At 40.9% G+C, this 13,875-nt stretch overlaps 1 protein-coding gene across 1 annotated transcript; it reads left to right on the forward strand.

Annotated features, from left to right (window-relative positions):
- The first annotated feature begins 9,498 nt into the window (after positions 1-9,498).
- LOC115736768 lies at positions 9,499-10,057 on the forward strand. Its single transcript, XM_030668607.2, has one exon. The coding sequence runs from the start codon at positions 9,499-9,501 to the stop codon at positions 9,988-9,990; it is 492 nt and encodes a 163-aa protein (XP_030524467.2). The 3' UTR covers positions 9,991-10,057.
- Positions 10,058-13,875: the final 3,818 nt, after the last annotated feature.

Below are 13,875 nucleotides of genomic sequence, written 5' to 3' on the forward strand. Positions count from 1 at the left end.
GATATAACCCAATCTCCGATACCACAACATCACGGAATCTTCTTCCACCTGCTCCGTGATATGGCTCTCACCACCGATTATTGTAATTTCCAACAATTTCCACAGCTTTCCACAGCATTAACCCGTAGCAATCACCATAGATCTACGGGGTCAGCTTGTATGAATACTTGTCATTGGTGAAAGTAATACCAACATCCGATATAGTTCCCGCAGAAATAAGATTCCTAGTAAGACTAGAAATATGCATCACATCTAGAAGATTCTTGACTGTCCCGTTTTTCATCTTCAACTTTATCTTTTCGTGACCGATAATGTCAAGCGTCGTATTATCTCCCATCCGCATTGTACCTCCTTGATGTAGCTCATAACTGCAGAGCTAATCTCTATGAGCCGTTATGTGGAAAGACGTTCCAATATCAATTATCTATGCATCGTGGTCAACTTGAGATGAGTCACAAACGAGATACATGTCTTCCATACTGTTGTCATCATCCTTCTTTTTACTAGACGATATCTCGCTTCTCCGGACCCACACTTTTGCTTCTGCAATCCTTCTTCAAGTGTCCAGCTTTTCCACACTTTCAGCACTTAATTTCGGATCAATCTCGACTTTTAGGTCTTTCTCTAGACTTATTCCTAACACCAAATTTAAATTTAGATTGTTCATTGTTCCTTCCTCTTATGAAAAGAGCCTCTTTTGTTGCATTATTAGAACTTGCTCTCCTTATCTCCTCATACGATAAAGCAGATACAACGTTGCGCATCAACACCGGTTTGATCGAAACAATTATATGTTCCCATGAATTTGGTAATGAACATAGCAAAGTACATGCTTTATCTTCCTCATTTAGATTAACATCAATACATGCAAGGTGCCCACATATAGTATTAAACTCATTCAAGTGTGCAGAAAAAGAACCACCTTCACTCATCCGAAGATTATAAAGTTGCTTCCGCAGAAACAACCTGTTCATGAGCGACTTACTCTGATAAAGCCTTTCGAGCTTCGTCTAGAGATCTTTCGTCATCTTCTCGGAGGTCATATTCACCAAGACGTTATCAGTAAGACATAACCAAGTCGGGCTTCACGCCTTTCGATCGATGTTGATCCATGCCTTCAATTGATTGGATGCGGACGCAATCTCCTCCTCCTTCGCCTTCTCCTTGATAATGTGCTTAGGTTTATCTTCTTCAATCATGTACCACAGATCTCTGTCCACGAGCAAAGCCTCCATATTTAACTTCCATAACTTGAAACCCTTTCCTCCAAACTTCTCCACTTCAATTCGCGATTGACCGGTTGATATCTTCTCAAGATTTGATTCTTCGGATTTCTATTCACCAAGAAACCCTAACCTCAAACCTCGCTCTATTACCGGATGTTAGGATTGGCGCATAATCACAACGAAGTAAAAAGAGTGAGAGAAAGAAAATTTAGACAAGAGATTTTGTCTTGATTCACCCTTAAAAATAAGGCTACATACAGCAAAGAATTCCATTATAATTAGCATCTCGCACCCCTCGTTACATTACTCAATTACAAGCAAAAAATAGTATATATAGCAGTAGTTATTCATAAGTCCAAACTCGAATTACTAATGAAAAATTATGGTAATAAATCATAAAAGCCCTCTGGTGTCCGGGGGTACTACCTCCTTGAGACCCTTACCGGAGCGGCTCCCCCAGAACGGGACCCACGTGCTTTCCCGTCGCAAGGGAGTATGAACTACACCCCAACATTCTTCTCTATCATTTTTTTTTCTTCAATTCGTAGCGCGTTGAATGCATAATTGTGTCAAGGAAGTTCAACTACCTAAGTTGCTAGTAAAATAGTGCTAAATGGTTGTAACCTTCACAATCTTGAACTTTAACCCGTTTGGTGATTATGTAGAAGTTAGCATCCGCTTGTCAAGTTCTTGGATCTTTGTGGTGATGTAGCTGGGGTTCTCGCCAATGATGCCCTTCCAGTTGGAAATCGTGAGGCTGGTGATGCGCTTAAGCCTGCATATCACAGGGCGGATAGTACTCATCATATGGCCGGGCCGCTTCGCCCGCTCGAAGATCGGATTCTCCTACTCATCGTGGAGGTTGATGTCGGTTATGCAATAGGTCTTGGCATCGCAATTGATGCCATACCAATTGCAGCAACAGTTGGCACCAGTCCAAGAGTTGAAGCCGCCCAAGTAAAGCTCATGGAGGGCGGCTCGGAGCGAGAGGAGGGCCGCACGGTCCGATGGCTGCTAGGAATTGATAGTGGACGCGGGGACTAGAAATAGCAGCGTAGCTCTTCTAGTGTTATGGAACAAAATTGTGTTCTTAGAGAGAGAGAGAGAGAGAGAGAGAGAGAGAGAGAGAGAGAGAGAGAGAGAGAGAGAGAGAGAGAGAAGAAGCGTGCATGAAACAAAACTATGTTCTTCGAGCCTCGCGGGTGATAGTGGCGGTGGGCGGGTGGCGGCGAGCGGGCGGCTGCAGTAAGCGGTGGCGGCAGTAGTGGGCGAGTGGCGGGGTGGGCAGCCGTAGTGGGTAGTGGGCAGGCGACAGCGGTGGGCAACGGTAGTGGTAGTAGGCGAGTGACAGGGGTAGGCAGCTATAGTGGGCTGCGGTGGGTGCTCCCGTAGCGGGTGGGCGGTGACGGTAAGGCGTGGTAGGCTGCGGCGGGGAGAGCAGAGGTGGTGGGCAAAGGCGGGCAAGTGGTGGTGGTAGCGATAGGGGTTTGGAAAGCTATAATCCATGGATCGAAAATGAGTTGAGCTAAAACCCATTAAAATCCATATTTGAGTAGGCTTTTATAATCTTGGACCCACATTTGACCCTTTTTTAAAATTTAGTGAACCCATATATGATACAAGTGTATAAAAGTGAGTTAAAAAGTGAATCAATGACCCACATTGACAGCTCTAGTCAATCCTAGGAAATAATATGACTTCTTATGGTACCATAAAACCCTAAGTCCCTAAACCTTAAACTCTAGGCGTTAAGCCGTGGTTATGACTTTGGCCCCATTGTAGTGCATTGCAACAGTTTATACCATTACGAATGTTGAAGTTATTATCTCATATCGCTTGACAAAGATTTTTATATGCTCTTTATATTCATATGGTCTCCCTACACCTACCAGTTTAAACTTTTGATTTGGACTTTTTAACAAAGGAGTACGTCAGAAGTAAAATCTTGAATGTAACAAAGCCCTAGAGATCCTTAGTAATATCAATGAAATCATTGAACGTGTCTTTTGGAAATTGCATGTTTTGTCAATGAAGTTCAAGGGTTAACGTGTAAATGTGTGAATTTGTTTTTGACAAAAAGAGTTTCAATACTGAGTAAATTTATTTATGTAATAGAAAAGAGGAAATCCAAATCTCTAATACCCAAAAACTCACCAAAAATAAAGGAAAATCAAGTTGAATTTTTGGAACATGGATACTACCCTGTATTTGAAATCTGAAATCGAAGTTCTCCGATTTTCGATTCTACTCCGAAATTACGCTCACCCCTACTTTCTTCAGGGATCCTGAGTCGTCCTTTAGGAACAGGACTAACATCACGTTTTCAATCCACTCAAAATTCCGACCAAAAAAAAAAAAAACCCACTCAAAAAATATACAGTCGACGTTTAGATTAGGTGATTCACGAGGAATTACTGTTTTACGAAAGTTACTTCTGAGGCGAATTAAACTTGAGACCATAATTTCCTGTTCATGATGCATCATCACACCGATTTTGATTAATTGTACGAGGACAAACCCTAGTTTTTCAGGCCCACTATGTAGAGATACCCAACTATATGGACATGAAGCCCACCAACTTACCCTTCAAAAAGTCCAATATTCCCCAAAAGGAGCCACGTTTTGCACCCTTCAAACCCAATTTCTTGATGCGTCCAGCTTCTCCAAAGACAAAACCATGTCTCATGAAGCCGGTAACAGTTTCCTAGATTCTATTGTAACTCGATTAAATTGTAGTAAGGTCAAATTTATAGATGATCATATGATATTTAGCAAAACTCGGGTATAGTCAAGGTGCTAATTATTCACGACGACATAGTACGACCGAGCTATGTCAACGGACAAGATTAGCCTAGGATAATTCGTCTCGAAAAGCATTTGAGAGTCAATTGACGACTAAAGAAAATCTATTCTGTGAATTAATTGAACATACAAGTCATTATAAAATGTTGCTTGTAGAAATTAATTAACTCGCTTTTATAACTAGGTTTCAGCTTGAGCACAAATCAACAGTGACTCAAGTCTCCTTAACAGCTTACATGCTTTCGTCATTAGTCATCAACATGAACTTTTCATCGTTACTTAATCGAAAATTTGAGTGATCAATCAGAATGGGTTAATTTTCTAGTGTTCGCGATAGCTTATTTTCAAAATACACATGAACGTTTATCATTGCTTTTATCCCTAGTTATACACAAAATTAGATCAATCTTTGCACTTCGTTCACCAATTATGGATTTTCTTTCTCCACGCATTAAACTATTATGGGGTTAACACCATTTCACCCAATCATGTTGGGTTCACATGTATATAAATAAAAAATTATTCCTTCAATGGAGGCTGCAGCTGCGGCGGCGAGATTTTGAGTTCGATTTGCATTGGAGAAGAGATTCATATGTATCCATCGTAGTCTATCTCTAAACTCCGATTTAGCATTGAGCTTAAAATCATTACAAATTCAAAAAATCATAAGAATGATTTAAAAGATATGGGAAAATTACCAAACCAATCCTAAACCAAAGTGCGGAATTTGCGGATGCCAATTTAGATTCCAAACATTTCAATTGTATCAATACGGTTCTAAACCTTTGCCCGAAATTCCAATATAGTCTTTCTGGTCGATTGCTGTCGAAAGTTACCAACGTGACAATCCATGTAGGATGTTGTTTCAGTAGAGTTGTCCACATCGGTGTTTCATATAGGACGGCCGGACGGCGGGCGATGATTGGGCGCCACATCACCTGTGTGTAGACGCAAAAACAAAACTTATGTTTTTCTTCTTGCTTAGCAAACCCATGAAGATACCGCAGATAAGCCCTAGCATAAGGGAGAAAATTTTTGGCATCAAACCAATTGATCCACACCCACGCGCACCACATAAACCTAAAGCATGGTGCAAACCAACAGTTATTAGTTATTTCTCTCGACAATTTCTTTCACGTCGTACGCACGTAGGTTGGAAGAGTCAATGCTCACATTTCGACAACCGTCCCTGCTAAATTAAGCTGATAAATCGCACACTTTGAAGCATGTTATAATATATGTATAGCTCCATGATGTTCGAGCGTTGACCAGTTTATTTTTCTATTCGTGGAGCGACAGACGCGTGCATTTCCACGTTCGTGGGGGAACGAAGCACCATCTATCAAGACATATTTTGCCTAATACTATTAGGATTAATATCACCAAAAATTCCAGATTGATATGTATGTGATAAATTTATTCTAAGCTAATATTTTGATCACGAAAAAATATCAAACTAATACATTTATGACAAATTTGTCCCAAACTAATTTTTTTACTACCAAAAACCCCAAATTAATACTCCCGTGACAAATTTACCCTTCGTTAGTGTAATGACCCAATTTTTTCACCAACTTAAGTTAGGAGCAGATTAGCGCTCGGACTCAAGTCGATAGTATGGTAAACGAGCTTTGAGAAAGATTATAGCTGTGGTGAATTTATTTTTAGGGACAGTATATGTTTTATTTGGGTCTTGTTGGAGCAAATACGCAAAAAATTGGGACTAACAAGAGCAAGAAATGACGCGTGTCGCGCAACGGTGACCATTGGCGACATGTGGCAATGCGTGTCGACACGTATCACCGTCAATGCCACGTGGCACCACACATGGCAACACGTGTCAGCTCGCCGGTGCCACAAGTCACCACGTGGCATCTCGGCCGTTAATCGTCGTCGCCTCCTTTCCGTTATAGATAGCGCCTTCCCCATCATTTCTGACGATAACGAACGATAACTAAACAGCCCTTACGCCCTTTCCCCACTCCTTGTCGCGCCGTGTCTCTCGCCGCATGTTCACCAAAGCCGTGCCATGTCGAATCCGTGATTGTCAAGCCAACTCAAGGAGTGTGGTGCTTCCCAAGTCGAGTCACGCGCACGCCAAGAAGGAAAGGCTATTCGAGCTCATTCATGCATCGTTTCTACTTCAATTTTGTTTGAATAATAATCTAAGGCAAATAGATCCCTAGTCCTTATTACCAGACTTGCTATGGTTCATTATTGTGAGTGTTAAGCTCCGATCGATCTTGATTGCGGTAAATTAGACTTTATGCTTTATTTGATTGTATTGGACGATGTTGGGCTTTTCTCCAATTTTGCGATTCTATAGAAGGTTTTGTCGTTCGGCCTAGTGATCGTACTTATTGGGTTATACTCACTTCATTGGTTGAAACATTTTTCAAAATATTAGAATGCCATATCCATCGATTCCTGTGCAGCATAATTGTTATGGCAAACCCTTACGGATAAGTCGGTGTGCAGAAGAGTATACAAATTCTTGACCCAACAATCCTTTAAGGATTCGTTATTAGATGATCCATTCTCGATTTTATGTGAATGAGGGATTATCAATCGGAATGTTTGCTTTCGAGTTCAAAGCAATGTACCATCGCGATTTAACAAGATGGATAGGTCTTATCGCACATCACCAATTTGACAAGGATGGTGAGACTGAGAATATGGATGGCAGCAGGGAATTCAGGCTGCATACCAATATGATATTTGCGTTTGGTACTCAAGAGTAGATTACCTTCCTTTGCAAATCTTCCCAGCTTAATCCGTGTAAATAAAGGAATGATGTACTTAGTTTAAATTTGATATGAATAAGAAGTGTTGAACCAATTTGCTGAATGATCTTACTGATTGCGATGTGTCTTGTCCGGTTCTTGAAACCCGTTAAGGCCATACCCTTGTGTTAGGTAAAGAGAAAAATGGGAGAAAAGAAAAAAAAAAGAAAAAAAAAGAAATCAAAATATAAAATGAATAAAATGTCTTTGATCAAGCTTTTCTTTGAAATAAAGAGGGCGTTTTAAGCTCTTATTTAAAATAAAATTTATTTTAGACTTTTTTTGAGGAAATAAGAGCACTTCATGTCTTTATTTAAAAATTTTTTAGGTATAATATGCTGTACAGACGTCAGCCGAAACAGTTGACTCGTTCACTCGATTGGGCAGGCATGGTGGGTCATCCACATCAAATTCAAATGTGATGCTGGCGAGTGATGGAGGAGATCTTCCAGAAGCGCATAAACAGATGGCATATTCACAGTTTGGCGCATGCTTTCCATCTGAAGTTTTATCGGGATAATTGTAAAAAGCATCCTGACGTCTGCATCTGCAAATCATATTTCATGCTCGCTTTTGAAATCTCTGATTCGCATATTCAGAGGGGATGCGACCACTTGCCCGCGACCGAGGGGAGGCCAAATGCCCCCAGCCAGTGACCGATTGGCCCACCGGCCCTTTGAACAGAAAAAAAAAATTATTGAAAAGAAAGAAAAAAGAAAAGAAAGAAATAAAGAAAGAATAAATAAAATTCAAAAAATATATATTATAATATTATTAAAAAATTATCATTGCCAGCGTCGTCAATGCCATATAAGATGTCTGGCATCTATGTCAATGATTTCCAATAAAAAATGCTCGGATGGACTCAATTGATGAAAGGTGAAAAAATTTAGGACTCAATTAGCAAAATTATAAGGTTTAAGACTCAATTGGCAATAATGCAATACGTTTATGAATTTTTAGATAATTTTTCTTTAATATATAGGAATTGTCATTTTTTCTTTGGAAGTCGCTAGTCTGACAGTTTGGCAATACTATCAATTATTTCTAACTCCACGTTCTCCCAATCAATGAGTGATTTATGCAAAACACACGGTGATGGTATATGAATCTATAGTTGAGATTGTATCGTCTATAACAATATTATCACAATCAGTTGAAGTATTTCCCCTTTTTTCTTTCCTAGACCGCCATTGTAAAAAAAAGAAAAGACCCAAAAACCCTAATATGCATTTCTCTCTCCTATCCCATCACCGGCCGGATGCCACCCCCAACCGCCAACTGACCTAACTCCCAATCGTTGCTGACCTAAAACTTGAGGTCAACGATCGTCGCTGCCTCGAATTTGGTCTACGATCGAGGTCGAGTAACCTTATCAGGTCGAGCCCTGGTCTCCAATAGCTGTCACCATGGGAGACTTGCAAGACATGTCCCAAAGTTCACATAGCCGTTGTGAGCTTTGACGAGCCCCCCCGATCAAGCTCATGGCAAGCAAGAGTTCCGCAAGCCGCGAGCTCCATGAGAGAGAGGAGTGAGGGAGGGTTGTCAGGGCCGAGGGGTTAATTCAGAGGCGAAAGGCACCCGAGGCAGCGTCGGGCGGCCATTGGAGAGAGAGAGAGAGAGAGAGCGCGCGAGCGAGAGAGAGTCCGTTGTGAGGTGAGCGTAGGGTAGAGAGATGGGTGTAAGGTTTAAGGGTAGATGTATCTTTTTAGTTCGGCGGAGATCCAAAATGAAAATTTTTGAAAGTGAAGATGAGTTTTTCATATGTGAGTGCCAACCTCAAGATGGGTTTTGTAATTTTCCCTGTATTGTGTATGCTCATTGCTTTTGCGTAAGACGGTAAAGTAAACTTATGTTTTGTTTGGAATCGGCTTCGGCCTCTTCACCCACGCATACATTACCAGATGTTCTTGATGATGGTCTTTACGTACCGTTAATGCAATTCAACTTAATCAACCCTCACCATTAGCGTAATCGATTGGAGCGTCCGGGAGAAGCTCGTGAACCGAAGGTCACTCATTCAAATCCCACAAACCGTGTCCAAATTGTTCTGTGCCAACACCACATGCGCAATCTGATGTCTTAAACTTAGCCAGTCGATAGGGTGTTTCCAGGTTACCTAACGTATTCATGTGGGCGGTAGTTGTATAATTTAGCCAAAAAGCGTGTTAGGCGGTCAGCTATGCATGTAGATTTCATAATCAAGGATGCTAACAAAGTCACAATTAGTATGCGCTGGCGTAATTATGTATTTTATCGCCTTTCACTTAGTTAGCACCGGGACTTTTAAATAGTGGTACGTTCAGAGTCGTTGTCTAATCGAAAAAGAAGTTTAATTTAAAGGGTTGTGTCGTCACATTTGGCGACCAATTTCAAAAGAGCTTTTGTCTTGATCAGGTGCAAGGATGAATCTGCTCCCCAGATTAGCACGTTTCGAGGAAATCGAATGAATCTCGACAGTTGTTTTTGTTCCTTAGTTTTATTGGAGTTCACTAGATGTTACGTAAGATCATGCATGCAATTTGTTAAAGAAATCACCACCCTAGTTATGCTACGGATCGTCGCTAAATTTTCTTTTGGGGTAGTGTTTCTCGTCGAACAGTTATTTAATTAGTTGTTGACTTTGTGGAACCCTCGGTTTGCTATGTATATATAAGTAGAGCTGGCTTGTCGGATCTCCCACGGGAATGGAGATGGCGGAAGAAGATGGCGGTGGAAACCCTACTCACAAGGCGCTGAACAAGAAGGTGGTGGCCATGCTGTACAAGGCGTTGGCGGCCGGTGATGGGGATGCCGTCTCGAAGCTAGTGACGTCGAGCGACGACTTGGAGTGGCGGTACCATGGGCCTCCGCAATGCCAGTACATGATGCGGGCGCTCACGGGTCACCACTGGCGGCGCGAGCCGGAGGACCGCAAGTTCAGGTTCAAGCCCAGGAGGATCACGGCATTCCGCGACCGGGTCATCGTCGAGGGTTGGGATGGGCTGGACGCCTACTGGGTGCACGTTTGGGCCCTCAAGATGGAGGGTTCCCGCCCCGTCGTCGCCGAGTTCCGCGAGTACTTCAACACGTGGCTCACCGTGCTCGTCCGGTCCTTTGGTAGAGAGGTTAGGGTGTGGCAGAGCGAGCCGCGGCTGCATCGTAACCGCTCCCTACCCGACATCATCCTCGCTGTCTGATCGCCGTGTGTTCCATTCCCTTTTGCATTTCGTTCTCTTTTCATGTATGAAACAAAAGTCTTATTGTGAAAATAACGTGAGTGTCGGTACCTACTCCACAGGTAGAGCGAGCCGCGAAAGATCCACTATTTATAGCAAAGTTACAGAGTTACAATCATTCGCTGATGTGTTCTCAAAACCCGAAGACACGACTCATGTTTCTCTCACCAAGTTTTGTTAGAAAACCCTAATCCCGGGCATTCTCGAGTCAATCTTCCCTCTCATATATGAAAAAATCTTGAGATTCGATCCAAACTTTAAAGCCACGAATTTGGCAAGAAATTGAGCAACAAAAACTGAACGAGTCTCCTCTATCATTGGATAACGCAGAGATTGTAGACGGAAACATGTACTTGAAGAGAGCAATTTGAGAGAATACAAGCAAATCGATCTATTGAAATCAAATTAAAATTGATTTCATGACGCATGGTAAAAAAAACATGTCCAGTGTAAATGGATGAGTGTGTCCAATGAACAAAAGATCCTATGAATATCTGTTATTAGATAGGTTGTACTATCATTTTTGGGTTACATAATTTGTAGGCCAACGAAAGTCACTTGCCGATCATGTTAGGCAAGTCGACTCGATTTTGATGATAAATGTAAGGAAAATACTTTCCTGACAATACTGTTAGGGATAGTACAATCCGAACCTTAGATTGACACACCATCACTGCATATTTTGCATAAAAAAACTCCTTGATTATGAAATCGTGCAATCAAAAATAAGCGACTGATCTTGTTAGGCGTCGGACTAGCAGCTTCCTAAATGAAATTCATCACCTTCGACCAAATTTTTCTCCCAAGTCCGACCATCCGACTAGTTGTGGAAGGCAAATTAGTCATATATCATTTATCTACATGCGAGAAAAAAATAGGAAATAATCATAATAATGTTTCAGAATTGTATATGATGCGCATTTGCCACCGACTCCTTTCCATTTTTTTATATACGTGTCGTATAATCAGTCACCAGTTATGACGCGGTCGTAGGTCCAAGTAAAACTTTGTCGGAGTCGATGCCAAGGATATGTCACAACCGGTTTGGCGATTTCCAAAATTCGAGGGTCGAATTGAAAATTTTGCAACGTGGGTGAGGCAATCTAGTACAGCCCTAGAAATTTGAGGACCATAGGTAGAATTTCCTGTAGAATAATTCATAAATGTTTAACATTTAACTTAAATTTAATGAGCATTGTGCATATGTCCAACTCGTGAAGGCATTCTTCCAAGGGGATTGTATTATGCAATCAGACGTTGGGATAACTAACTTGTATAGGGATTCCAATTAAAGCTATGCTAAAAGAAAAGGAGGATGAAGGGGAGAGAAGGGAAAGGAAATTTTCCATCTCCAATACCTAATTAGTTGAGAACTGAGGCTCCACAAGCCGACTTTCCATGATCTTCCTCAGATATAGTTGTTGGGTGCGATTTATATTCTCCATCGATAGGAAAGCAAGAGACACATGAAAGCTTTTATCATTTGGATCCATATATTATTGGTAGTTTGGACATGAGCTGTGAATAGCTATGACTATATAATATCTTATTCGTTTGTAATTGAGTGATGTAATAGAGAGATACAATGCGTTAATTATACTAGAATCCACTACTGGATTTAGCACTAGTTTAAGGGTGAACTAAAAGATCCTTATGTATCGATTTCCTCTTTCTTGTTTTTACGCTCTATTTTATTGTGGTTGCGCCCTGTATTAACAATGGTTTCATTGCTCGGTTAGCAACAATGCATGACAGGCTATTTTGCCAAGGAGACGCAACAAAAGTGGAATTTGCATTGACTTCTGATTGTGTTCTTTGTTATGATTCTCATGAATCTCGAGACCATCCATATTTTAGTTGCTCCTCCTCTCAAATATTGTACCCTGAAGTTTTCTTCAAATAAATTGCTTGCTGATGGAAAAAATAGAAAGAAAAAGATGTTGATAAGTGGCCCCCCAACTCGAGCCAAAGCCAACTGCAACTAATTGTGAAGAGGAAATGCCACGACCATGCTCTAATTTAGATCATTGCTCAATAACTGTTAAACCTACCGTTCGACAGCTAATTTAGTCATACAATTTTTAATTTGGCGATAGTCCGGTCCCAACCCTTTTGACGGTTTGTCAAACAAATTCTTCTTCGGGCGGTAATCAATGATGTGGACAACAGATGTCTTACGTGGCATGGTCGACGCCGATGTAAACGATTTTTATAATTTTTTTTAAAAAAATATGAATTTTTTTTCCTTTTCTTCTCTTTGATTTTTATTTTTTTTCTTCCATCCTATTTCGCAGGTTGGAGGCTGCAAGCGAGGCGGCAACACTCTCGTCAACCTCTAGCAAGGGCATCACTAACCCCAAGAAAGGGCGATGCTTTTAGTTGCCAAAGAGGGCATGACGACTATCGTGACCGTTCAAAAAATTGTAAGTTGAGGGATTGCTAAGTCCGAAAAGTCGGCTCGAGTCCTCTCAAGTGCTACCCAATGCAACTTGTGCCATTTAGCATGCCAAATTCAATTCATTTCGGAGTCGGAACTAATCATTAATTATTGACAGATTGATTAGATACTTAAGTAAAGTATGAGAGTATGCGTGACTTAAACAAACTGGAGACTAAATGGATTCGAGGATTCAATTACACTGGATTTAATATATACGGGCTTTGTCCAGTTTATTAGTTAAGTTCAGAACTATTCCCTTAAGTCCACTCACCGCCGGTACGATAAATATGCAAATGTTCCTAATATCTATATGCAATTAATTACTAATTTTGTTTAGGATGGGAGTCTATCCCTAATTATTGTGCAATGAATAACTAAGGTGCGAATAGTAACGTTTTTGTTCCCGGAAACAATTTCTGAGCTGAAATAATTTCTTTTTATTATGTTTTCAGAAACAGTTTCTAATAGGGGTGAGCGGTTCCATGTTTCTTACGGGTTTCACATGGAACCCGAAACCTACCTGTCGGAACAGGTTTCTCATTTTTAGAACCTGGAACCTACCCATCACACCTTGGAATCTGGAACCTACCCTATCACAGGTTCTAAGGGCGGTTCCAGGGTACTCAAGAACCTATCAATTTCTTTTATTTTTTTATTTTTAGTTAAGCAAAATGAGAGTGAACGCTACAACATCTAAGAGAAAGTAGATGTGAGTGATTTTAGGCTATGTATAGGTTACATTTAGAACATGAAACCAATCCATTGGAGCACGTTTATCTTTTTTTGGAACCTGAAACATAAAAAATTGTTTGGCTCCAAATTATACACTCATCATCGGATGCCATAGAACATTGTATAATTGTGCAAAAATATATATCAAGAAAAATATAAAAATTTATTTCGGAATCTAGGGTCCGGGTTCTAGGTAGTGGAACCTGGAACCTATCTGTTGGAGCAGGTTCCTCAATTTTTGGAACATGGAACCTACCCTACATACCTTGGAACCTGGAATCAGAGTGAATCCTACGGGTTCCGGTTCCAGGTTCTCGGTTCTACCCTGGAATCATGTTCACCCCTAATTTCTGAATAGAAGAACGCATTTTGTAACTGCACAGAATTTCTAATCTCGAAATAAAATAAAATAACAGAAATACATTTAGTATGACCCTAAAAATTTCTATTCTCAAGTTTTTTTAATTTAATTATAAAAATGTCAGTAGAGGCAATAAGGACTGGTGAATTGCAGCGGCGACCTGCGGCGATTAGCGACCAGCTACGGTGATTGGCAACCAGTGGCCGCCGCGACGGCAGCAATTGATGACTAGCAATGGGGGCGGTGACCGAGAACGGGGGCGGTGACCAATGAGGGACTTGTGGTTATAAAGACGAGCATTAAGTTACACCGA

Source organism: Rhodamnia argentea, chromosome 8, assembly GCF_020921035.1.
Source record: "Rhodamnia argentea isolate NSW1041297 chromosome 8, ASM2092103v1, whole genome shotgun sequence".
Taxonomy (NCBI): Eukaryota; Viridiplantae; Streptophyta; class Magnoliopsida; order Myrtales; family Myrtaceae; genus Rhodamnia; species Rhodamnia argentea.